General features: G+C 45.3%; 1 protein-coding gene across 5 annotated transcripts; it reads right to left on the bottom strand.

Annotated features, from left to right (window-relative positions):
* Nucleotides 1-85: 85 nt before the first annotated feature.
* Nucleotides 86-27,662, bottom strand: RFFL (ring finger and FYVE like domain containing E3 ubiquitin protein ligase). Of its 5 annotated transcripts, XM_010402483.4 has the most exons (8): nt 27,162-27,246; nt 25,565-25,627; nt 11,127-11,311; nt 6,556-6,960; nt 4,937-5,026; nt 4,388-4,595; nt 3,157-3,180; nt 86-2,636 (listed from the first exon to the last, which is right to left on the bottom strand). In XM_010402483.4, the coding sequence occupies exons 3-8, from the start codon at nt 11,304-11,306 to the stop codon at nt 2,455-2,457; spliced, it is 1,089 nt and encodes a 362-aa protein (XP_010400785.1). In that variant the 5' UTR covers nt 11,307-11,311; nt 25,565-25,627; nt 27,162-27,246; the 3' UTR covers nt 86-2,454. The 5 variants fall into 5 exon arrangements, with proteins under 5 accessions (XP_010400785.1, XP_019143140.1, XP_010400782.1 ...); XM_019287595.3 differs by lacking the exons at nt 11,127-11,311; nt 25,565-25,627 and adding an exon at nt 27,558-27,662 and having other exon boundaries at nt 27,162-27,240; XM_010402480.4 differs by lacking the exon at nt 25,565-25,627 and having other exon boundaries at nt 27,162-27,240.

Raw genomic sequence — 27,662 nt, 5'->3', positions numbered from 1 at the left:
ATAACAACATTTAAACACCTGGGATCCCAACTTCTGGCTGAGGTTCAGCAGTAGCTCTGTCTGCTTGTAACAGTCAGAAACAAAGTTAACTAAACCACATTTCAACTTTATTATAAAATTATAAACCAGACTTCTGTACCAAAACTAGTAAGTTTAACCATCATAGTACCAGAGGATTTAATAGTGAATAACATGCCCTTTCAAGTAGAATATTAACTCTTTAAATCTTTAAACAATGTACAGTGTACATAAAGCACATAAATATTTCCATTTACTTTATTAGTTCAGAACATTATATTCCTTTGGATCATTAATCAGTTTCCTCCAAATTTTCATTTTCCTTTAAAAAAACCTCATATCCATAAGTAGAGAATCCATTTTTATAAGGGAAGCAAGAAGAGTCCTCCCTTCACAAAGCACATTTTGGAGTCACAGGGTGGGTGGATCTTTTCATCCCTAAAATTTCAGGCATTGATCTGCAGCTTGATTTACCTGCTGTAGAAAATAAGCCTACCCTCTACAAGGAAAAGCACATCTATCCATAGGGGAATCATCTTCCTGCTGAATTCCCCCAGCCCTGAGTTTATTGAAGAATATGACAACGTGAATTTTCACAGTGAGTTTCCCAAATGAGGCTGCTCAGCACTTTGTGTGTTGCTGCAGCTCTCTGAGCTCCCTGTGCCCTCTCCAGAGCAGAGTCTTACCTGTCCTCTCGTGATGCATTGACTTGTTCAGTTTGTTCTTGTGCTGGAACCTGTTAAAGTCAAAGATTAAAGAACAACCTGACCAGGGACAGAGGCAGAACTCAGAATGCTGAGTTCAGTGAACTGCAGCAGCTGCTGCATGTTTGTGGAGCTCTGAGAGCACCTCAGCAGCGCCTCTCCTGCTGCCTCCTGAGCCATGGATTTCTCACCTCAGGTGCTGTTCTGGCTGCAGCTCCCAGAGCAGACCCTGGCTCCCTGAGCTGAGCTGCTCTCGTGGCACTGTCCCTGTTCAAGAACACCCAAGGGGAATTTGCTGTTGCCACTTGCCCACTCACTGCACAGGAGCTTCTGTGCTGTCCCTGTGGCTGCCCTGCAGTGCCTCAGGAGCTGAGGGGACGCTGGGCCTGTGCTGTTCTCTGCTGCCAGCCAGGTTTGAGCACGGAGCCGTTCCCTCTCCCCACAGGCAGCCCGGAAAGCTCTGCTGCAGGGGGGAATCAGCTTCACAGCTGCCTTGGGATGAGGGAACACTCCCATGGTGCTGGACACTCAAGGCAGCAGGATGCTGAAGCTTGGCTGTGCAGCAGCCAAGTGCCCTGCATGCTTACAGGCCACTGAGGGGAAAATACACCAGCTACAATCACCTCCAGCAAGAACTGCCAGACTTCTCTAGGAAGTCTCTTCCAGCTGAACACACTGCTCAGGAGAGCTGTCAGGGATCAGACCACAGCCTCCCTCCTCCCCACCCTCACCAGCAGGAAGGACAAATAAATTGCTTTTGATGAGCAGTGGAAGTTAACAGAACTGTAGAACTGAGCACTGGGGAGGATGGGGGAAGCAGAGATTGCTCATGGATCCAAGGGAGACAAAGGCTTTTTTTTCTTGATTCCCTTTTAAAAAAAGAAAAAGTCACCTGTCCTTAAATATGATTGTGTAGCAGTGGAGTCCTCACGGCTCTGCAGCTGCGTGGTTTCCTCACTAAACCCTGGGGAAGACTCAAGCCTTGGATTTGTAGCTCCCTCAGCAAGTGAGGCCAGTTCAGTTTGAGCCCCACCTCTGGCACGTGCTGTGAAGTCAAAGTTGACAAAATCAAACCAGAAACCTCCCTCTGGCACAGAAACACAAACCCAGCACACAGGGCAAGGCTAAGCCTTCCCAGCCTCCCTCCCCTGACAGTTTCCATTAATACAAAGACAACCTTGATAAAAAATTACACACTTTTCCACAATTGCACTAGGCTGGAATTAGGGAAAGCAGGGGTGGTCTTGCCTGTCCTGCAAGCATAACAATTTTACATTAAGTTAAAAATAAAATTAACAAGCACAGTGACATTTTAATCTTTGAAAATCAACTTTTTGCTGGGTGTAGCCTGAGCAGCAAAACAAAGGACACTTTTTGAGATCCCAGTTCACTTTTATTATTCGGAGGAAAATACAAAGCCTCTGGAGCTGATCTTCCTGGTGGAAAGCTGGGTGTCCATCTGTCCTCAAATTATCCTAGGATGGAGGTGGTTAATGATTGCTGGCAATGAGCTCCAAGGAGTCCAGGCACTGTGGTGTAAAGCACGATGGTGGGACGAGCAGAGTCGGGCATGGCTTGAGCAGAGCAGTTTTCCCCAGGCTTCCTCCTTCCCTCCCTTGCAGCGGGGTCCATTGCTAATCTCCAAAGTAATTATTTGCAGGGATGTTGTTGGCCCTTTTCCTAAGAGCACTGAGGCTTTAAGGCAGCAGCAGCCCTGACCCCACAGCCACCCTTAGGTCCTGAAGACGTGCACGGCCCTGATCACGTACTGGCGGCAGATGGGGCACTCGCTCATGCGCTTCCCGCACTTGGTGCACGTCACCATGTGCCCACATTCCAGCAGCACGCAGTCGGTGGGAGCATCCATGCAGATCCTGCACAGGTTGTCCTCGGTGCTGGGGGGCCCAGCAGCACCTGAGGGGACAGGAGAGCACGGGTGGGTCAGACAAAGGGAGGCGTGGCGGGTTTGTGCAATTCGAGTGGGCTCTGCTGAAGGGATTCCCTAAGGGATAAGGTCTGCGAAGGAATTCCCCTTGAGGCTGCTCCAGCAGCTGGCGAGGAGCAGAAGTTTCAGCTTTTACACATTAATTTCTGTGAGATGGAAACAAATACCACTGAGATTCTCAGTGATGAGGCAAATGAAGCAACACGGGTTTCTCTTCCCAAGCAACAGCACAGGAGGAAACGGCCTCAAGCTGTGCCAGGGAGGTTTAGATAGAAATTTTTCCTAATATCCATTTTCAAAAGGGTTGTCAAGCTCTGGAACAGGCTGCTCAGGGCAGTGGTGGAATAAACAACCCTGGGGGGGATTTAAAAGCCATGCAGATGTGGCATTTGGGAGCATGGTTTACGGGTGGCTGTGGCAGGGCTGGTTGGACTCAATCTTGGAGGGTTTTTCCCAATAAACAACTCCATGATTAAGGATCTCACTCACCAGTTTGATCATCAGTGTCCAAAACTGCAACAGAAGAAGAGAGAGGGCTTTGGTGAGAATCTGAGAAGCTGGGATAGAAGTGTTACTAGGCAGGGGCTGAAAACCCTGAGGGAGTTGCTAAACCAAAACTGCTTTTTGCTGATGCCCATGGGAGGCTCAGGCTGGGGCTCTGATCAGGACAGGTTCAACAACTGGCAAGAAACTTCTCCTATAGAGAGCTTACACAACAGCTAAAGCCTTCCAGAGATAAGGGATCCCAAGGGATGTGTCAACTGTTAAGACAGCCTTGGAACATATGCAAAGTTTGGCTTCCCAGTGCTGCACCTGCAGCAGCCCCTTGTGCCAGGTCCTCTGCTGTTACACAATCACCAAATGGCTGAGCACAGACACAGTGAGTGAAGTAAAAGGATAAATTGCATCAAAAGCACAAGATAATGAAAGAATATAACCCCAAAGCTGGTGTCTTTAATCTTGGATCATCCATAGAGAACAAAGCCTAGAGAGATGTGTTTAAGAGAACAACACTGCTTTGGACAGCACTGAGAAACAAACGTATGAAATCAAAGTGTTAAAGTAAGTTTCTCTTGTAAGTAATTTACAAATATGTGTCTTTTTTAAGAAATCCCTTGGAAGTGCAAACTGGCACCTGGAAGATCAGGCCAGATACATTCTCTATGCACCTGTGTCCCCTCACAGCCACCTGTGCAGGCCCAGCATGTGCAGCAGGAACAGACTTGTGGTAAGAAAGTGAAACCCCAGCTACCCACAGCTGGGCAGCCCTGGAAGGCACTGCCCTGAATCTGCCAGCTGCTCTTTGGTGGCAATTTCCTGCCTGGGCAGGGCATTTCCCTGCTGGCTTTGTCAGGTACCATGAGCCAAGAGGTAAGAGCTCACCCCAGCACATCCAGTCGTGTACAGCCACCCACCAGCTGCTCTGAGGCTGAGGCAGTGCCCAGTGCGATCTGTCAGGGCCATGCACAACAGCAAGGTGAAGGATGCACAGCCCTCGTGCTGCTGCTTCAGCGCAGTCCCTGTCCAGAGCATCCAGAACTCTCTCCTCAAACAGCTACAAGAAGTGCTGAGCAGAGTTCAGCTCCTTCCATTCTGTACAAAACACTCCCTCCTTCCTCCTCACTCTGCTGCACCAGAAATGTGAGTTCTACTTCCTTGTACAGCTGTCCATAAAAAGGCAAAACCTGGGAAACAGGCACATGTTTGCTACGTTTCTTACCCAGATGTTGAAGGTCCTTCTCTTTGTAGAGGCGAGTGACCCTCTCCAGCAGCTCCCACTTCTCACAGCAGCCTTTGTAGTTGACGAAGTTGCGGGCGAGGATTTCCTTCAGCTGTCGCACGGAGAGCGCGTTGATGTCCCCGATGCTCGTCAGGTCAGACAGCGAGGCCTTCCTGCCCAGCACCAGGTTATCCTCAGAGTCAGTAGACTGGGAGGGAACAAACAGGGAATCACTCGTGCCCTCAACACCTTGAACTACAATTTCAATCAACTTTCAGCATGTGTGTGAGCAGGAATTCAGGTTTGGATGTACAGGCACTGCTTACTCTGTGAATTCCTCCATCAGAAACACAAAATCTGGAGATAGAACTAAGTAATTTCTATTACAGTGTCCAAGTGACACCAATTCTTTCCGTATGTGGAGGACAAGATGATGCCACAGAAGGGGTTGACTGGGTTTGGTCAGTCACAGTTACTGTTCATCTCTGGTAGCAAATCCAGCCTAGGAAACCTGGTATTCCCTGTCATCCAATTCCAGGACACACAAACCTGTGTCTCGTCCTCTGCTGCTGCTGCTTCTTCTGCTGCATTCTCAGCTGCTGTTCCACAGGCTGGGCTCGGAGGCACATGGCCATTGGCCTGGAAGAGGAAATAAAGCTTTCACCAGCTGTGGGTTTCTGGAGGGAAATCAGCTCCAGGGCAGTGTCACTGCAGTCCCTGACCTCTGGAAGGACATGGGCAGGACAAGGCACAAGCCAGGCACACTCACAGAGGGTTTTCCCTGTGCAGCAATCACACAAAGCAACACTTGCTGAAGCTGAACCTTTAAAGCCCCAGTACAGAACTCCAGGCTGGATCAGGAGCAGCCCAGATTTATACACCAAATTTGTATGTGTGTATATGCAGTCCTTCCCTGATGTCACACTGTGCTGGGGTGTCATGGCAGAACTCTGACAGCTCTCAGTGCAAGGCTCGGTAGAACCCTCCTCTAACACAGCTCAGACCTTCACAGTAACCAGGAAAACACCTCCTCAGGTGAGCTCTGGAGTGAGCAAACAGCAGACACCGAGTGAGGGAGCAGCAGCAACAGGGCCAGAGAAGGAAAGGTGCGCAGTTGCTTTGAACACTTGATAAACGAGCAGTGTAATTTCGGCTGACTCACCTGCAGGAGCCACTGTTCCCCCTGGTTTCCGACTGACAAAGAGACTGTAACATTACCACCCTTCTCATCCAAGTGTTAATATTTACAGAGCACAAGAATAACAATCAGGATCAAAGAGCTTGAAGTGCAGCAGGATGTCATGCAAGTCGAGACAAGAAGCTGAAATGTATCATGGGGCAGTGAGGGAAGACAGCAGAGCTGGTAAAAACTGGAATGGCAATACCCAGAAAACCAGGGAATGAAAATGCCTTTTAATGATTTGTAAAAAACATTCTCCCAGGAGAACTCTTCCTCTGAACTAGATATATCTGCTGAGGAAGCACAAGGTACACACATTTTTCACAGCTCTGATCCATAGGGAACTGAATACACCCATTAACTTTGTAATAAGACAAGGAGCAGATGTCAAACACTGAGTAAACTTCCCTTAGCAGAGAGCAGAAAGGCAAACAAAGCAAGGTCAATAAAAAATAATTAAGCTCAAATGCCCCTGCCAAGGTTCATCAGAACTGCAGGTTCATCATAAACCAAGACTTGGCAACAGATTCGGGGTTTGTCTTCTATTGATCTGACTGCAGGAGATACCAAAAACTTCGCCCACCCCCATCATCTCTGATCAGTTCCAGCTCCAGAATTGCTTTAGACTGTGTTTGCTATGTGGCACAGGAATTAAAGAACAGTATCAACTGTTTAATTACACCTACAAACAAGTGCCAGAAGTCATCAGCAAGTACCAAAGGAAGCAGTCACAGGAGCATCTTGTGGCAATGCAAGTGTGGACCAGAGCACCAGAGAAAACACATGCCAGAGCAATGATGTCCTGAGAGTGAATGCTCAATATATTCAGCACTGCCCACCAAATTCAATTCCATAAGGAACGGCACATCAAAGTTGGTGACAGCAAGTCACAGCTTTACTCAGCAAAACCACATGCAACATCTCAGTAGTTAATCCAAAAATAGAGATGAACGAGTTTGCAAAAGATGGTTCTGGCCAGAGACTGTACCTGTTGGTGTTCCTGAGCTTCTGAACTTGAGATGGGATCTGCAGACACTGAGGGCTCATCTTGTGAGGTAGAAGAGGCCAGGCTGGTTGGGGGGTGACTCACAAAGTCTTGCTGTCCATGGGCACTGGTATTAAATGTGTTTGTTCTTATCTGATCTTCCTGGGTAATTGCAGGCTGCTGGCCAAGGATCAGGAATACCAGGTCCTCCTTTTCACGACAGAACTCTGTGGAAATCTCGTGGAGTGCCAAGTAATCTCGCAGGTCCTTCACCTTCATCTTGATCAGCTCCTCCCGCTGAAAAGCCGTGGCTCGGAAGCGCTGGCAGAGGTGGCAGAGCAGGGGCCCACCTTCGGGCTGGTTTGAGCAGGACGTGCAAAAGTTCTTCTTACAGTCCAAGCAGATGTGCTGGGAAAGAGAGGGGGAAGGAATCAGACCCATCCCGTGCCCTCTGCCAGCGGGACACGGTGGCCGCAGGCAGCGCTTCCCTCCCGTCCGGAGCCCAAGGAAGCAGCAGCTGCTCTTAAAGCACAACCAAAACCTGCCCATTCATGAAAAAGTGCCAGGTAGTTACCCATGCTCCCAGAGAAGGACAAGGATTGATCCCTGAGCAATCCCCAGATTTCTCACAGTTCTTAGAGAAGCCCCATTCCCACTCCATTTACCCAGAATGAAACATGATATCCTTACAAGATTCCCTCATGTGCCAGGAATTTTCTGCACCTGCTCATGCAGTTCAAGCCAGAGGAAATCAGGAGATTGAGGCAGCAGACTTGGAAGCGAATTCCAGCTAGCTGTGCACATTGTTCTGTGCATTAAGAAGCTCCAGCACTGGGAGGAAACTACTTAAAAACATTTCTCTTTCATAAATACCTGCTATGAATGACCTTCCTCCCCCTTTTTTCCCTCCTCCAATTTGCTGCAATCACGGAATGAATTTCCTTGTTTCACCATAAGAGGGACAAGGAACAGCAAGGTCAGACAGACATCAAAGAATCTGATATTTATTTATACAAAAATAGCCTATTGTGACAACAATACACACACTTTATACCAGTTAGAGCTAGACAGAAAGTGTTGGAAGTTTTGGAAATATTATGCCCCAGACAGTTAAAAACTTTACAGATTAAATTCTGTTGTTAAATGTTTATATTTGATACTGTTCTGATCTTGTCACGCGGGGCTTGATTTTCAGAAGTTCCAAGCACTCACAGTCTGTGTTGACTTCTGCAGAAACTTGACTGTTTAACCCTCTGGAAAGGCAAATTCTACATTTTCCAATAGGAATAGCAGCAGAACAGCCACATTACATGCCTGTTAAAAAGTCCTGAGGGGAGAAAGAAGTGGTTTCAGTGCTGGTTAAAAATGCTAAGTCACAGTCTCAGGGAAGCCAAGCACCTCTGTGAAATTCCTGACTACCTGATCCTTCAGAGCTGTTCAAGGAAAAATAGACAGGTGGAGTTGGAGGAGTAATAAATACAAACTCAAAGACAAAAAAAACTGGTTTATGAACTGCTTCTAGTGATTGAAGAACATCTCTAACTTCCCAGCTGAAAGAAAGCAGATGTTGCTCATGTTTCACAGGATGTAAATACACTACTTGCTTACAAAAGCTCCTTCTGACCCCCTTCTCAGCCTGGAACCCCCCCTGCTCCCCAGTTAACACCTCCAGGCCTCTCATTTACAGCCTGTACTACACTCTCAGTGACAGGAAAGAATCCCAATTTCCTGCTCAAGCATTTTAAGACATGAAAATTTGTACCACACAGAGAAACTCTTGAAACCTCCTCTCAAAATTGCCATTTGGGAGCCTGCCAAGGAAAAGTGACTTTCACCAATCACAAAGCAAGGCAGGAAGGGCCATTTCCACAGAACATCCAGTTTTGAGGAGTTTTCCTTAACTTCATCACTATAAAAGCCATTAATATGTAATTGACTTTTTGTGACCCTGTGATTGCAGGAGCAATCCTGTTCCTCAGCATATTTTCAGGGCAGAGACAGGAACTGATGCTTGTGTGTCCCTAGAGCAGGGGAACAAAACAAATCCACAAAGGCAGAGAAGTGGAAAATAATCCTGTTGATAACACTTGCCCCTCTCAATCCCTCATCTCTGACATGGGAGCAATCAGAAGAATTGAGAGAAAAAAGCCCCAACAACACAAAAACTGCACAAAACAACCCAAAACCCCCAAGCACCCCCACTTTTCTCTGGCAGGGGAAGCCTCCCCATACCCTGCAGATTGCCAAACTGGCTCCAAAGGGAACCCCTGTATTGCCAAGGACCTTCCACCAGCCAGAAAAGCCCTACTTGAGCACTCCCATCTTTAGGTATCACAAAGCAAACACAGCACACGGGCAGTTCTATCAAACATGTTCCTGCAATTAACACTAATAACAGCCTGCCTCAGTTATCAAAGGATACATTTGGGAAGTGAAAATAAACCCAGGCATGTCTCTGACTTAGCAGCTCAGCATTAGGATTTATCTTCAGAGAAAAAAAACCTCGCCAGCCTGTATGTGAGCACCAAGTGTTTAAATGTGGACATTTGGGCCACATCTCAGCATCAAGCAGCTTTTACAACTTCACTGAACTCTGACTGAAAGGGCAGTGATTCAAGGCATTGGGTTCTTCAGAAGGATTAGTTTCAAATGTTGCAGTACATTAAAACTTGTTCCTAAAAGGTCAGGCCACGTCTGACTGCTGCTCACTGACAGCACACCAGGATGGTCAGACAGCCCTGAAATGTTTTTTTTTTTTTGGTTTGTTTGTTGGGTTTGGGGCTTTTTTAAGCAATCTAGGTGGTCACCAGTGCAGAAGGAATTAATTTTTATCCACTATATTTCAGAATAAACATTAACTAGACACTGGAGTTCAAAGGTGCTGCCTCTCCCAGGAGAGAATGCAGTTTTCCATGCTCTCCTTGCAGCACAGTGAGGTTTCATATACTCCTCCCTCCATAGCAACAGCACAGAAGAATTACCACAGCTTACAAACACACCAGTGTGTTCTAAGTGATGTTTCCAGCTCCCTTGGGAGACCTGAGGGATGAGCTCTGGCAGCTCCTCCTGCAGCTACCAGGCTCCAGTCACTCCCAGAGATCACTGCTCAGGAGCTGGGGCAGCAGGAAGGTGGGAGGGGAGTTTGGGAGCCCCCTTTGGAGTACAGAACCTCAGACTCAGTTTCACTGAAGGTCTGGAGTGGGAGCAGCCGGACACAAGCACAGGAACAGAGAGCAGCTCCCACAGGAAAAGGGGGAAGCTGCTGAGGGCAGGAATGTTTTCAACAGCTTTAGCAGATCCTCTGCAATTTGTGCACCAGAGCTTTCCCTCTCCCCAGTGAAAGTTCACCTGGAGGCAGTGATGGCTCTGTACAAGACACTGCTCTTAAGGGCAGCTCATATAGAACAGGTATTTTAGGAAATACTGGGGATAATGGAGCTGTGGTTCTGCTGCTGAGCTCACAACTGCCTGAAATGGTTTCATTTCAGAAGCAGAATTATCTCTATCCACTGTCTGCAATCATGCCCAACAGCAAGTGCTGGATCCAGGGTAACTCTCTCTGCAAGTACTTCTGAGGACACGTGGCTTAACGAGGACAATGTCAAAGACAACATTACAGTCACGAGCAGGGATGGCCCCATTGCAGCTGACCCAGCACCAGGAGAAGTCCAAAATGTATCACCAGAGTTTGATTCCTGAAGCAACTGCACTTCTCAGTGCAAAAATGCATCACCACCCCTGTTGTCCTGGGAGTAGAAAGCAGCAGCTCTGCCAAGACTCACCATTCTTCAGATGTGTGTCCTCATGCATGAATAAAAAAGTGCAAGGAAAACCAGTTTATGAACTTTCCCATATAATCTAAAAGGGCTGTGGCCAGAATTCACCATTATTTTTAAATTCTCACATAATTAAGTTCAGTAACTATAGATCTGACACTTCTTAAGCCACAGAGTGTGGACACAACAATTTTCCTCACTGGAACATTACAGGACCCACTATGTCCAAATAATGCCTCAGGCAGGGTATGCTGTTGAATTAAAAGTCTTGTGGTAGCAATTATTTTGGCATTTATATACCCACAAATCAAGTTTACAAGTAAGATAAAACAGATTTGGGTTTGGTCTGGGGCTATTTTTGCTCAGCAGTTCTACACACACCCTCAGAAAAACTTCACTTTTAGTTTGAGCAACAATAGTTTGAAAAAAAGGCAGGAAGATCTTCCTTTACTGAAAGCACAAACACAATTAAAACTTCTTGCCACAATATTTATTTTTAAGGATGTTAGTGTTTTAAAATAAGAAATTTAATAACTCATGTTCAAGTTAATGCTCCTTCAAGTGATTAACAGCAGTTTGGCTTTCTTCATTGAGATCTGGAAAGCCAAGTCTGCTGAAGGATTTCCAGTCATTTAATGATGCCTGTTAATTGTGACAGAATGACTGAAGACCCAGAACCAAGGTGAGGTGTCTTCTCCCACGTGAAATGTCCTCAGATCCGAGAATATGTGTAATAATGCGTGTCTCTCTTAAGTTACTGAAGGCAGCTGCCCCTGGCAGGACAGGCACTGGACTCACCTTCCTGGAGGAGCTGTCGAAGTGCATCCCACAGGCTTTGCAGCTCTGTTCAGAAGCAGTGGGAGAGGGGAAGGAGCTGTAGCCAGGGTTGGAATAGGCCTGGGCTCGGGCTGTTGGTGGCGGTGGCATCTCCTCAGTGGAGCCATCCACACAGAACCAGTTACAGCAGCTCGCCCACATAGTACCTGCCAGGGAAAACCACATGTCACAGGTGGCACGGGACACAGGCTGGCAGCTGAGGTGATGTCTTGGTTTGAAAGACAGGTGTCTGACAAGGAAGGCAGGAACCTCCCTTGGAATGGAGAATATGACCCCCCCTTCCCTCCGAATTATTATAACCTTGCAATTAAGGGGGTTTTCAGGTAAAGATATGGGAAAATAACAGTTCTTTACTAGTGTGTATGTGTATAACAAGGCAAACAACAACAACAGTGGCAGCAACAACAGACAGAAGAAAGAATAAACCAGGAAACCCAAAGAACGGTCTCTGCCCGCTCTCGGAGCCATTCCCCTCGGGTGCAGTTCCGCTCGCAGCCGGCAGGGGCGCTGGCGGCTCCCGGTGAGCGGGGCAGGTGCGATGGTTCCCCCGCGGCTGCAGGGGGGCGCTCCGGAGCGAGCTCGGGGAGCACGCGGCACCGGTGCCCCGGGATCCCGGGAAGGGATGGGACAAAGGCCTCACAAACCCCTGGGCAGCCGATCCCGGTGTCCGGCTGGAGCTTCGGGAACAGCAGGCTGGAACGGCAGGGACGAGCACAAATCCCGGGCTGGTAGACGAGATGTGTCAAAGCTCCGCAGGTGTGCTGGAACTGCGGGACAGGCAAGCAGGGGTGGCCGGGCTACAGTGTAGCCAAAAACCGGAGCAGTGGCAGAAGGATGGCGGCTGAGCAGCAACAGCCCGGCTCCCCAACACGGCAGACAGAGAGGGTCCCTGGAAGGGGAAAAGGGCTAGGGGATCTCGGGGGTTTCCCCTGGGGAACCCGAGCAGATGGTGAAAAGTCCCTTTTTTAGTGAGGCAGGGTGTTAATAAGGCCCCAGTGCAACAGCCGCTCCAGCGAGCAGAGCTCCGCTCAGGGCAGAAGGCAGCAGAAGGCAGCAGAAGGCAGAACCCCGCAGCCGTGGTGGATTCTCCCCACAGGGACTGGAGCCTCCTTCCCCTTGGAATGCCGAGAGAGCAAGGCAGCTAGGGACTGCCCCAGCCCCCTTTTTCCCACCCCCATTCTCTCGGTATCTCTGCCCCTCCGAGAGAAACCCTCGGACAAGAGGAGTGCAAGCCAAGCGCCCTCCTCCCCTGAGCACGGCAACTTCTTTTGTCTCTGTTAAGTACGCGGTCGTTACTATCTCCTAGCGACATATGGAAGAAAATTCCCTACGAGAAAGAAAGAAAAGGAAGAATCCTAAACCCCAACATAAGTGCACACAAACCCCACACGCCCAGTCCAGCACAATGCAGCTTTGGTGAGAAGGGACAAATAAAGTTCAGGACAGTTATTACTAGAATTTCATAAAGTTAAGAGATTACAGTGAAGATAAGATAAAATTTATGTTCTACTTGGCTATATCAAATTCTCAGTTTGCTGTAACAGGCTGGCTCTATTTCACATCAGCTGTAATACTTTGGGTTTTGTGCACACACAAAATGAACACACAAAAACTCCCATGACGTGGCAGAGAACAGTTAAATAACATCAGCAGCAAGATCATAGATGGCTATTAGTCAGCTTTATCCTAAATCCCTCTACAGATTTACAGCTATAAATCCAAAAAGATAAAATAAAAGCAAGGACAGTGGAGCCACTGAATTCACATATTGTGGTTCTTAGCTGAATTTACAGCATTACAAGGCTGACTCATCACAGCAGGTCAATGTCAATAACGTAAGAAGAATCAAATACTGGCTTTGGTAACTTGCTTGGGAAAACAACTGCAGCTGAGACACAAAATCACTTGTTTATTTTTCAAGTCAAATTTTATACATATATATACACATATACACACACACACTTACCAAAAATCCCAACACAGTCCAGTAAAAAATGCTCAGTTCCAAATTCTTCTGAGACCACCTCTGCAGCAAGCAATATTCCAGAAATTAACTGCTAGAAACTTGCTTTTGGGAGTTTACAAAGAAATCTGAATTCATCTGGGCATTCAGTTTCTGGAGCACACACCATGTGTCATCACTTACGGGTAAACTGAATACAAATTGCCTCCTCTGCATTTCTGCTCTCACATGGGAGTTCCTGAACTGTTTCTTTTATGTCTTAAAAATAAGCTCCCTCACTGATAGTGTTCAACAACTGCTTGATTTTATAAACTTCTGGAAATGAAACATCTCTCAGCTGCACAGCCAATTCACTGCTTTTTACTCAGTAAGTACTGCCACTGTAAAACTCCAGATTCCCAAGGGAACAGGGCTGGTATGAATCCTAAAGGTTATTGGGTATAATATGTTCTTTTTATTAAGCTGTGCTAAATCTTTGGGGCTGATGTACTTGAATTGGGAAGGTTTTGCACTCTGGTGCTGTTCCATCCAGTATCTGTTGTTTTAGTGGCATATTTAATGCTTTCAAAACCCGGCTGAATTTGGCTGGTCAGAGTCCCGGCTGTCCTGGACAGATGCCTTTCAAATCGCACAGTGTGAGCTCAGCCAGGAGCCCTCCCTGCAGGCTCAGCACATTGCAGTGTTTAAGTGAAAATCTACCCATTCACGACATGGATTCGTGCTGTAACTGATGTGCACGTTGCTGCAATGGAAGTTACACCTGGGTTAGCAACCAGATCTCAATAAATAGTGTGGATTGCACTTAGGCTGGCAATGAGATCCCAATAAATACATGGAGGGAAGCATTGCACGAACAGAAATAATCTATCATCCATCTGTATTAGCTTTGCCCTGCAATCAAACACGCACTTTAGATGGCACAGATAAAAGAAAAAATTACCCTTTTTCTCTCTGCACATTAACTGCCAAGCTCTCTGTCCCACTCACAAGTTAACAGAGCCTTTCTATTGAGAAAATACAGAATTTCTACTTGAAATTATGCTCTTTGGAGGTTTAATTTGTTCCTAGGAATGACAAATCTAAACAACATGAAAGCTGCACAGTCCAACAAGCATTCACGGCCTCCACAGCAGTGGAAAACTGCGTCCAGAGTTAAGCTCCCTTCCTGTTTCAAGGACCCCTGCAAGCTGAAGGCCACCCACGATAACAGAATACACAAATGCTACTGCCTGCCCCCAAAAACTTTGTTTTCCTAAAAAAAGACAGCCTACTAATTCACTCTGGAACATTGCAACATGTCAAGCATTGGGAAGAAAAACGCAAGGCCGTGCATAAACCGGGATAAAATAAGACAGAGCTCAGCATTCAGCTGGGGTTGTAGCTCTGTGATTGCCAGGAATTAAAAGGCCAACAAAAGGCTCAGACGTTGCTTTAGAAGAACCTTAATCCTGCTCAACTATAAAGGCATGGAAGGGAAATGCCCATAAACAAACAACTTAATAACCAGGACTGTCCTCTGATCCGTAACATTTTTCCAAAGGTATCTCTGTTCTTGAATAGAAAGGAGCACACATCTAAAACACCTCTGGTAGCTGTCTACAGCTGCACTAAGACAGCAACAAGAAATACAGGTAAGATTCAGCAGCTGCTTCAAGAGTTTTCCATTGTTCTGGACAGGATCAGCTTTAGACCCAAGGAAAAAAGCACTGCCACGGGGAGAGGACTCAAAGTTACAAGCAGAATGCCGCAGTGGAATTTCAGGATGACAATTTCCTTGGTAACTCTAAAATGTTTGCTACAGCCAAATTATTCCCTTATTTATTTTGTTACCCATCCAGAGGTACGTGGTCAGCACCATCCAGGAACTGCTCATTTCCTGCATGGATGGATGGTTGTTACAGATGTGGCAGAGTCTGAGGGTCAGAACTACAGCCCTGCCCTGTGCAAACCCTGTCAATCCCCTGCAAAGGAGCTGCTGTTCTGCACCCAAGGAGCTCCACAGCTACACCAAAGGGACAAATTAATGCCCAGACAAAAAGAACCAGCCAGTGGAAAGAGCTACTTCTGTGTTGTGCTTCAGGGCTGGGAAAATACTTAAAGTAACTTGACTACCAACAGTGTGACAGCTTGGAAAACTTAATGACAGGATTTCAGGAATTCTCAAGCAACATCTTGAATTAAAGATGTGGACTTACTGGCATGGCTGACATTACAGGCACTACTGATAGCAGCATTATCCTTGGACAAGGTGCCTGTACTGGCTAATGGAGCCACAGAAACAACTGCTCGAGCCACGCAGCTGAGCTGGGTTTGGCAAACTGGAAGCTCCATGGCAGGCACCCAACAGCGACTGCTGGCAGCCAAAAACCACCTGCCCTAAATCCTAAATGCACGTTGTGCTTGGAGCATCTGCCAGGGCAAAGGGAGAAGGAGTTTCATCAAGGGTGGAGACACAAGATCAAACAATCTATCCCGGACTTGCAAACACATCCACCCACATGGCAATCAGCACCTTGGGAAGGGGGGGGTGTTTCATCTTCTTTCTTCAGTTGCTTTAAGGAAAGCCAGAAGAAATCCAATAAATGGCAGGGAGTTGTTTGCCATGGACAAAGTGGTGCCAGCACTCCACCTTGCTCTGCTGGACTGCTTTTAGTGATTTGTTTATTTATTTTTCCAGTATGAAGCTGTGCATGCCATGACTCTCTTCACTGAATTTAAGCAGGAGAGCGAGATTCATTTCATCACCTGTTCATTAACACGTTCTACACAATGCCATGAGTTCTGTATTAATTTAATTCTGAAGGAAATACCACTGATGACCATGTTTTCCTCCCATACACAGCTGAAAACAGGATTCATAATGCAGGCCTGGATTCTTATACTTTCCATCTTCATTTCAAAAAGTGTTTGAACTCAGGTTCTCACTCTATATGCAGTATCACTGCCATAACCTTGCTAGCTGGACTGTCAGGGATCACTGCCTCCACACAGGATTTATTACACATGCTATTTGGATTTCATCAAAGGGCAGGCTGTGGCTGCAGAGGGGAACTGTGGTTTATGTTTGAACATAAAACCTGCCTTTATTTTCCTAGAGTACAAACAACAAGGGACTAGAGCAAGCAAAGGAACATCTCAGAATCAATGAGCTTCCAGCTCTGTATAATAAAGCTCTCGAGGACTGGGTCTGGCTCCTTTTCGTGACTGCTCAGGAATTCAGCAGCTGGAATGCAGTAGCACCAAGGAGACACTTGAATCAAGGGATCAAAAGGAACTGAGCTCCCAGAAGCAGCAGATTTTACTCCCACACGAGGAAAAACCACAGCAACAAGTACTTCTGCTCCTGAGAGGCCTTTAACCGCTGGAACATCAGGGCTGATGACCCTTGAGGCTACTGCAGATGGAGCTGGGTGCCAAAAAGGGAGGGAGATGCAAGCGAGCAGCTTTGCCAGGGCCGGCTTCCCTGCAGTGCTGTTTGCTCATCAGCCCCAAGAGCTGCCCTTGCACTTCCTCGTTTAGAGAGCTCTGTTCACCACAACGAGCTGCTTTTCCATCAGCTCCCTGAACCATCCAGCTGCTCTTTGCCCCTCATCCATTTAGAGACCACCCTCCTTGCTACTGCAGAACATTCTTACTGCCTTCAGAACCTGCTGTGATCAGCTACAGATGCTCTACAGCAACACAGGTCCAACCTGGCATCCCCTGTGTGTCCTCCACAACAGCAAAGCCCCATTCCCTGGTAAGACACAACTTTCAACACAACACACTAATCCTGGCATAATGCTGTTCACAAAATCATTCACTCCTGCCACTTCCAGGAGCTTCAAGATCAAGGAAATTGCCAAGAGGCCAGAAAAAGGCAGTGTGGCTTTAAAATATTCATATTGATAGCTCACTTTTAAAATTATTATTTTTGTTATTAATCCATGCTGTAGCCCCTGCAAAATGAATCAGATCTCACTTTGATGAATGCTGTTTGAAATGGTTGAAGTATTTAATGAGTTAATCTCCTTGGTGCCCCATCAATAGTGTTGCACAATTGTTCACTGTTACAATTTACTTCTTTTTTTTATTATTTCAACAGACCTGCACTGATAAGAAATGCCTTGCTAAAATTAGTTTCACTATTGACCTACCACTTACAATCTGAATTCATAGCTAGGTCAAAAAATAGTATTTACTTGGTAACAGAGCTATAGAATAATCTGCTCAAACGCCACTTAGGCACAAAGTATTATTTTTATCAGCCTTTGTCCCAGGCACAGACCTGAATTATGATAAATGGGAGCAGCCATATGTTGGGACAGCTGGAAAAGTCAGCAAATGAGCCACTTGCAGAAGGGACAAGGGAAGGAAGCAGGTTGCCAGTCTGAGCATGACATTTGCAGACGTGGTGTCTCAACCAGTACAGAGCAGGAGAAAAGGAAGGGATGGGACACAAATCTGTCACAAGGAATGCACATCTAATTTACTGTATAAAATAACTGGATTGAGAATGTCAGATTTTTATGTAAGGATAGGAAAAAATATGTTTATGAGTAAAGGTACTAATTCAACTGTGCCCAAGGTGACGACAGCATGCACACCTTGAAAAAATGAGTAAAAAATGAGCACTGGAAAAATGAGTCAAAAATGAGCTAGAAACAGGAGTGTTCCGATGGGAGAGACACAAGAAATTGTGTTATGGAGGGAGGAAACATTTTTTTCATTTTGTTCTGTGCCTTCCAGAAGTCTGGAGACATTTCCCATCTCTAATCATCTAAGTATGCAACAGCAATAATCCTTACAAAGACAAATATTTAATTGCTCACCAGTCTGATCAGCAACTTTGATGTCAGTTTAAAACTCTTCAGGTGAGACCCTGGTCAGCTACAAAGGCAGAGTGCTCAGTCAGTCCGCACCGAGCACAGTCAGAACAGGGTGTCCAGGATTTCTGTGTCCTTTTGGCCAGGATCCTGTGCATCCAGGAGTGCCTGTGCTCCCGGGCACATCAGGGGATGCCCTTGAACAGCATCCACATCCTCATGTCCAGAGGCTGCTTCCGCTGGCCAGAGCAGGCTGGCACTGGCACCCCATTCCGAACGCTGGCTACACCTTCCCCATGGGATGCACACAGTCCCTGGCTGGAAGCGCAGCTTGTGCTCTCCAGCAATAATCCATCTTCAGCCCCTCTTCAACACAGCTCCACCTGTGCTTCTCCACCTCGGAGATGCCTCCAAAAGCCTCTGTGTGTGGGCTCAGGAACCTCGGCAGGCTCAGCAGGTCCCAACAATCCAGCCAGGAGCAGATCCCGGAGCGCGGCACGCAGCTGGATTCGGCAGCGCTGCTGCTCCGAGCGTGCGAGCCCAAAGAAAGGGAATCTGGCCACGCACCAGCATTTTAATGAAGGAAGTGACATCCATTTACCACAGAGCAGAGAGTAAACAGGGCAGCCCGCCGGGGCAGGGTGCAAGGCAGAGCAGGAAAAAGCTGCAATGGGGCCGCAGGCGTTCAGCACAGCCACACACAGCTCTGCTGAAACGCCAGCACCTTCAATTAGTGCTGAGCCCAGAGAAGCACCAAAAGTCACTTCCCACTTGCGTGGTACAGAGCAAACCATCGTGCAGACAAAGCCCCTTTTATGCTGCTATAACCTGGTTTACATTGAGCAAAGCATTTGCCAGGTAAGCCCTTGGAAAACTGGCTTAGCTGAGAGGAAAATTACGAGTTCTTATATACATGAGAAAAACCCAGCAGGTATTCTAAGAGCATTTTGCAGCTGTACCAGTGCTTATCAGCATGCTCAGAGTAATCTGCAAGCTTACTCCCAGCAACCCTTGATGCTGTTTGGGAGGTTTACAGACAGATCTCCACCTGAAATCCCACCAGCACTGTTACAAGCACAAAGGACCTCAGCTTCGAGCACCTCTTTGAAACTAGAGAGCTGCAATTCCCATTTGAAAATGGAGAAAACTGGTTTAGAAAGCTGTGGGATTTAGAGAGTGTTGCCCAGAAAGCTAATTCAAAACAGACACCACCTTACTTGACTCCCAGCTTTGCACCTGGAATTGCAAACTCGATGCTTCCCCACTTTCCCTCTCCTCTGCAGCACAAGCAACACCATTTTAATTGGTGTTTCCCCCATTTTAACATTAGAAGCTTGGAAATTTCCCCCATTTTAACATTAGAAGCTTGGAAATCCTGTTTTGTAAGGAACTGGATACCTGGCCTGAGTATTATTTTAATATAAGCTGTTTATTTTGACCCAAAGTTGCATTTTATATATTGAAAAAATATTTAGATTAAAAGCTCTTCTTGCTATTAACTGTAATTAGGTCTCAAGACATGGGCCAAGATGGAAAGTCAACCGCCTTTTTCCTTTGCAAGTTAGTGACATTCTTCCAGCAATTTCACACAAAACAAAACAAAGTGATTAATGAACTCATGTGATTTTAGAAAATTATTTTTCTTACCCAGTCTATCTCAATTCCTTAGTCCCATACCTCTTCCCAAAGAATGTGCTGTGACCTCAGACTTATCTCCCTTCCACTCTCCTGTTATGCTGAAAAACAGTTCAAAAAGCTGCTGTGCTCTCTCACACTGGTTTATATTCATCAGCAAGACTGAATTAAGTCAGTCGTAATATATAGCAGGAACCAAGTCAGGAGGAGAAGAAAGGAGACTCTGGAGAAGTAAGATTCCAGAGTACTGTTTTGTTACCATTCCCAGCATCCTGCATGGGTGGATGTGTGTCTCTATCCTTAGTCTCACGCCCAAAAGTGTCACTGAAGGTGGAAGCTCTCCACCAAAATGTCAGCAAGGAGCAGTCCATGAATCCTGAACTATCCCCTACCAACTCAACCAGTCCTTTTCATTCTGGAGAAAGAGGTTCATTCCTATCCTCACAGGTTTTCTTGGATTCAGCTGCATGGGTCATTGCTAAAACTGTAATTGCAATAGGTAGCAATAAATTGCTCAATGAAAACCTGAACATTTAAATAACTGTGCAGCTTCCCTAACCAGCCCTACTCCAGGGAGGATTGTTATTCCATGCCATCCAGATTTCATCCTAAAACCCACCTAGACCACTCTTCCATGACAGCCACGTGGCAATAGCTGGGGGAGGTTTCCAGGATGTGTGCCCACCTGGAAGCCAGAAAGTGGCTCCAAAGGCACAGCAGGAGCTTTTCAGGGAGTCCTCCTCCTCTCCACACTACAAATACCTCCCTCTCTCAGCAAATTTTACAATGCCCGGAATAGAACCTTGCTGAAAATAAGTTTCTGCTGTGCTGCAAAACACTGCTGTGAACTAAGTGACTTCAGTGTTTGGGTATTGCAAACAAACAGGAGCAGATCCACAGTTTAACCACAGAACAGCTTTGAATCCCCTCTGCTGGAAGGTGATTTCACCATGGAAGAAGGTAACCACTGTCAGAGGGTTTAATGATACCCTTCTCCTAAATGGGGGAATTCAGGGAGCTGGAGAAAAAAGGGGAGAAGAAAGGATATAAATTTGCATTTTCATCACATCTCGAGTTCCCAACTTCAGGTAAAAAGAGATCAAGCTATTTCCATTGAAATCCTTGGCCCCAAAGGCCTGTGATGACAACTACACATCTTGTTTCATTATGACAACTGGATTAATTACATATTCACCAACAGTTCATCTTTGGAATGAAGCACAAGCATATGGGGGCAGTTGAAGGGAGAAGAGAAAGGTGCATTATCCCAGATTCAGCTCCTCAAACTGGAGGTTGGACAGAATCAGCCAGAATTCCAGTAAGTTTCCCTGAAATTGGGATTGCAGTTGGCCCTAAAGCTCCATGGACTCTGGGCTATCACTGTGTCCCAGGCACCCCAAACTGAGAGTGTTTGCTGATAAATTACAACACCAGTTAGAAATCCTGAAAATTACTTGTCATGCCAAACTATGGGTTTATTTTTAACCAGGAAACTTCTAAATTTCACCCCTCCAAAATCAAAATATAGCCTCAAAATTCTTTGCATGCCAAACCTACTCTTCTCCCCACCTTATTCCAGGAGCTGCTGGTAGAAAATCAACCTAAACCCCATGGAATTTATACAAGTGGAAAAGTGTACATGCAGTGGGACTGCAGGCACCACAGCTCTGTGCAGAGTGGCAGGCAACCTCTAACCTATTTAACTGGAGCCTGAAACAACATAATTTTTATTTGGCTGGACTGAAACAGATCTGGATGTATATAACTGAGGCACATCATAACAAGTGCAAACACTGCAGACTCATTTCATAGCTATGCCTATTCCAAATTAATCTGAATTCAAATCCAAACTAGGTGCTGAAATAGAACAAAATGCAGCTGCAGATCTTCTCCCTCGGCACACACGTACAAACACGAGCACAGCCATCACATCCGACACGGTGTGGGAAGCTCTGCCCTCCCAGGCTGCAGAAACACTTAGAAATTAGTCAGCAGTTAAAAAAAGGTCCAGGATGTTGAATACACACCTGAGGACTGGTTTTGTTCCTGAGATAACAAAAGGTAATGCCATTAAAAAGTGAGTTTATTTATAGTTTAGTCACCTTATCTGTCGACAAGGGAAAACATCCCTCTTATCTGAAGGAAGTTAATACAGGTGGAACTTTGAGAGGGACTTTGAAGTTGTACTCTTAAAGCATTTCCATAAATATTATTTTTGTGCCAATCTCCATTTAGCATGGAAGCATTTGAAATTCAGAATTGCAGCCCTGGAGAAGAGCTCGAAAACTGAGGGAAAGTTCAAGCCTTACTACCCAGTGTCTGCTATCAGGACTAGCATGAACTCTCTACAGCATTCATGGGACAGATGTTGTGGAAAAGTCCATTTCCAGCCATTTGCAGTGTTTGTTTCTAGGGCTAAAAGGTTCTACATTGGTTCCTTTACCACCATCCTTGTTCCACTGCTGTGCCTCTCTCTCCCTCCAGCCTCAATATCTGCAGAGCATTAAGGACTGAGAAATCCAAAACAAAGCAGCCTGAAATCTTGGCTTTATTCAAACAAACATGAACAAATCCAATAGCCATCTGGTCCCATGGTTGTGGTTACTGAGTTGAGGGGGCACATCCTGAGGAGATTCTGCAAGAGCTCACACAGGAGCTCACAAACCATTCAAGTAAACATTTGTCTCTGGGAACTAAAGCCATGATCCAAAAAAAATAGGTAGTTCTCCTTTATTGCTACATCTCTTTCTCTCTCTCTATATATATAACGGCAGAACATTCAAGTTCTTTGTCAAGCCTTTTCATCACCTGTGTGAAGCACCAACAGAGGCAGGACCGGCATCCTTTGATGGCAGAGCTCACCTAAACCCACCCAATTCATGGGATCAAACAGAAAGTGCTGAACGTGGAATCACTGCAGGATCCAACCTGCAGGGAATGTATTTTTACCAAAGACTGAGAGGACAGGAGGTAAGGAAAGCTTCAGACAGGGACCTGCATCTCCTGGATTCCCTACCTTTGTCACAGAGGGGAAATTTCCCATATATGGCCCAAGCCAACAGGGTCACATTTCAGTGCAGGCTCTTGGCAAGCCCAGACATTCAGACATCATGAGTCAGTGCTCCAGAATCACTGGGGTTTATAAACCAAAAAATCTACTTCATTTGGGGTTTTTTTAATTCACCTTCTGTTGGGGTTTTTTTCCTCAACCTTTGCAGTACACAGGCACCATCACATTTTCATTTTGCTTCTCTGTAACTGGCAGGAGCATTTCTTTCCATTCTGGGTTTTCTTTTGCTTTGCAAAATGACAGACAAGATTTTCATATTGGACTAAATCATGGTATTGGGACATGAGGAATAAAACCAGACCAACTATCATGGAGATTTGGAACAGATATAAAGCTGTCTTGTACTTTCACATAGCCCTCTAACAACAAAGACTTATTTTTAAAATAAAACCTCAAAACATCTTCACTTCCGTCCTCAGATCCCAAACAAACAACAATTTATCTGGTATTTCAGCACAAGCAGACATGACTGCCGCCAGTAAGAAGCTCCCTATGACAATATTTTCCACCACTGACCTGATAACATCAACATGACCTTTCTTCTCTTTTGAACTCTACTTTTCCCAGTTCAATAGTTCAGCAGAAACTGACCCATTTTTTGACTACACAAACAAAATCAGATACCAGACATTCCATTTTAAAAAGAAATTGTAATCTGCATTTCAAGAAATACCATTGTGTTGATAATTGGGATAATTTTCAGATTAGTAATGGGACAAATGGGGGCAAATGTGGGACAATTCAGGGTGAGGATTTTTGGTTTCAGTCTCCAGCTCTGTCAGTTTGGGCCACTTCAGTTCTCTGTGCTTGAGTTTTCCATAAGCAAAATACAGGTAATGCCCCATCAGGGAATGGAATCAATATTTCATTTCTTTAAAGCAGTACTGTATTCATAATGGAATTAAATACTTTCAGAGAACTACAGAGCTCATGGAAGGGAAGAAATGCTGAGAGTGAACAACCTCCTCGCACTTGTGCAGAGCATCCTAACAATTTTACGTTAGAACAAAACACATAATATTTTTAAAAAACCAGGACAAAGCAAGATAATATTTAAAAAAAAAAAAAAAGACAAAGCAAGATAATTTTGAGGCCAAATTAGTGTTTCACACATGTACAAAAGACAATGCAAGTCCCATTCATTTTTTGGTGGTTTATTTTTTGGTTGGAATTGGTTTGAAGGCTTTCCCAGTTCACAATGAAAATTATGGTCAACGTGCAGAATAAAATAGTGCTCAAAGTTTTTTGCTTAAAGGGACATTTCAACTTAAAAGTGTCACTGACAAATGTGGCCTTGTTAAAAAAAACCAACAAAACAAAAAAAAGACAAACATTCTTGGGACTTGAGACAAGATAAGGTGTGAAGGAGGCAGCACGCTGTCAAACTGCTGGTTAGGAAAACATCAAGGGTTTTCAATTTCAAATCTGTTGTGCATATTGTAAAAACTCTCTTTTCCTTAGGAGTTTAGAAGATTTGGTCAATACATTTAATCTGTTTCCTCCATAATCAAGTATTAAGGCTGATCAGGCAAGCACACAGGGGACAGTAATACCCTTTTCTTCACATTTTCTTTTATTAGGGGAATTTTTAGGAAATGCTACCATGGACTAGATTTAATTTCAAGCCTGCAGCTCTTATTCCTGCGAGAGAGATGAAAGCTTTAGCTCATGTTCTTAAGAGCCACATCCAGAAGTAAAAAAGCAAGCTCAGGCCTCCAGAACAATGTCTAACCAAGCGACTTTGGCTTTGGGCAGAGCAGCACTGAGGGAGACAGGCCTCATTCCAAGAACGATCATCTTACTTCCCTCAGACAAAGTAAAGCCTTTCATGAATCAGGCTGGGCTCTGGCCTACATTCTGTTGTATGAAAAGGCTTCATTATATGCAGTTGAACACATTGTTTGAAAACCTGATATAAATGGCCTTTACCACAGCAAGAGCTGAACAAACTGAAATCGTGCAATGTTGAGGGTTCCAAGGGACCAAAATGGCAAAACTGTAATAAATGTGTTGTGTGTTATCTCTAAAACACACATAGTTTAAACCTTGAAATAGGTTTTCACTCCTGGCAGAGTTCAGAGGTGGTATCAGGGTGATCAGATAAGGTTATTTGCAGATTTAAGGTGTCTCTGAAGGCAGATAAAAAGAAATGCTGCAAGTGCTTTGTTTCTAAGTGTGTTATTTTGCCATACACATGTAGTCATTTACAGGTGCTTTGAATCCCAGCTGCACACCTTGTAGGCATTCCACGTCGCTCCTGAAGCCCAGCAGCGAGCTGAACAACGTATTTCAATTCTTTCCAGGAATTCCTTCACTCAGAATGACATTCCTGACTTAGGTATTTTACACTGCAAAAATCTGTCTGTGATTTGTATTCAAGTCAGAGGAGCAAGTAACAAATAGTATAAATAACAGCAGGAATAGAAAAGTAGTTTGCCAAAAAGAAGGTTGATGGTTTGGGCTTTATTTTTATTAAATTCATGCTTCAATTCCCTCTTGTTTCTACTCTGCGTAAGAGACATAATCTTGCTCCTCCTACCCCAGAGCTCTCTGCACAAGAAGATGCACAGTGACAGACTAGGTCTGACTGAGCTGACAAGGAACTCCATGATCCCCTACAACGACTGATAAGCCTTCCCATCTGAGAAACAGAAGGGATGGATTATGCAATATCAGCCTCTGTCTGACTGGCAGAAACCTGGCCCTGAGCTCCAAGAGCATGAAACAGCCCCTACATAAAAACCAGCTACAGTTTCTACTTTTTGGATTATACAGTCAAAGGGGACTTGGAAATCTACACTTTACTTGGAATCTGAAAAATAAACTGTTTCCAAACTCTCCTGCAATGCTTGTGCAACGGCCTCAAGACAGGCAGGGATCTGGCCAGCTGTGCCACCAGCTACAGAAGCTGCATTTTAGAACTCACCCTTCTTTGGAACAATTGGAACTTTCTCCAGGCCAAAGTCTGCACACAGAGCTCAGTGTTTCCCTGCAAGTACACAACAGCTCCATTATTGTTTAACTACCAAAAACCAGCTCCAACAATCTATCAAGCTTGACATTCTATCCATCTCTGCTGCTAGCCCAGACTGCTGGGCATATATATAGGAAGAGGTTCATGGATTCAGTAAGAAAAGTTATTTTGTTAATCTAAACAGAGATTTCCCTTCTTTTAACCATTAATTTGCCATTTTAAAAACTGTTCAGGAACCCAGAGGCCTGCTTGTCCTCCAGATCATCAAATTCAAGTGTCTATAAAGAAATCTATTCCAGCAGATGAGTAAAAGCTCCTTTTTAAGATACACATAAATTCAAAGGCAATCCCACAGAGAAGGAATTGCTCACTGCCTCAGAGCTGCAATACCAGTTGTGGTTCCAGCCTGGCCACGATTATTTTAACACCAAGCTACAGCAGAGCATTAAGCTGCTGCTTATCACCCTCCGTGCCCAGGGACAGCACAGCTTGGCAGTTTCCCCAGTAATCACAGCTCAGGCAAAGTCCTAGGAAACAGCAACCCTTCCATGGAAGCAAACATATCAATGCATGATGCAGCCTCATGGAGGATGACCTCAAACACAGGAATTACTCAGCTGAGTGACGCCAGCAAGCCGAGTCTCTGGGTCAAGGACACCTGGGAGCCATCCACTGGTGCCAGCAGTCATTTTTCTCTGAGCAAGGTATTTTGACAGCAGCAAAAAGTAGCATCACATCAGTTTCAGTCTGGAATTCTGTGGGATGCAGTTCCTGACTCATATGGGGAAAAGCCAAAGCAATAGAAGTTCAAGTGGTGTGGATTCAATGATGCCACCTGTGACACTGCAATTTGAAATTATCCATGTGTGTATATAGAATACATAATGCCCAAAGGAACCATCCTTCTCCAGCAGAGGTTACCACGCAACAAGCTACTCCCAAAAGAGAGTATGTAAAATTTAAATTACATTTAATGAGTTTCTAATCTCACTTAACATCAGCCTAAACTAAAAGATTCAAAGCATATGCTCCTCAAGTATATTCTTATAAGCACATCCCACAACCTTCTAAACATAAATAAAGAGGTGGCAGCATTAAAAAAGGCTGATGTTTAATGAATATTTTAATTTCCACTGAAATAAAATGTGGAAATTCCTATTCCAAGACTATTTGGCAGAGGAGCCAGAGGGCATTAGAGAAAGAAGCCTGATTAATATTTTTGAGTGAACTGAAAACCTCAAGAGCAATTAATGTGAAGAAGTTGTAGATTTTACAGACACTGAAAAGAATTAACAGCATCTCAGAAAACAATTCTTTCTTTAGAAAGTCCCTTATGGGAGCATAAATTTAACAAGCCAGAAAGGCCTTTCAGAGGTTAGAAAAAGCCATCTCAGTTCCGAGGAAATCAGCTGAGAAAGAAGGAAAAACCTAATACAAACTCGGAATTCTTGATCTGACAGTCAAACGCTTGGTTTCTTAAAGAAGAGGGTAATTTTTCAACTTTGCAATGTTGTTTGAAGACTAAATAATCAACTTTAGAGGCACCTACCAGCAGGGGGTTGGAAACCTTTGCATGCAGGTGAGTCCTGGTCCTGACATCAGCCCAGCAGTGATGGGATTCTCCCCACCTGTGAAACAGAGATTCCACTTATTCACCACTGCAAAGCATTCCCTGCTCCCTGAGTGCCAGCTGAGGGAAGTTCACACTGCCGTTCCTGGCTTTTGTAAGGACAGTGCCTGGGAAGGGGAGGAAAACAGGCTCCATGGGAAACCACAGAGAGGTACTGTCAAGGATAATGACTGGAATTACTTTGGGGAGCAGGAGCCAGGCTGGGGTTTCACAATAGGCAATCAGGGGAGGGCTGGGGAAACATTTGTAGCAGGTAAATAAATACATGGAAGTACAGAGCACAAAGCACAGGCAGCGAACAGCAGCATCACACACCTCACCAGGGCTCTGGCTGTAGCACTTCCAGAGCTCAGTCCACACTCAAGAATCCAGACTACCAGCATTATCCAGGGAGTTTAAAGTCAGGTTATGCCTGTAGTC

Source organism: Corvus cornix, chromosome 19 (assembly GCF_000738735.6).
Source record: "Corvus cornix cornix isolate S_Up_H32 chromosome 19, ASM73873v5, whole genome shotgun sequence".
NCBI classification, from domain to species: Eukaryota; Metazoa; Chordata; class Aves; order Passeriformes; family Corvidae; genus Corvus; species Corvus cornix.
This window is presented reverse-complemented; position numbering and strand designations above follow the sequence as displayed.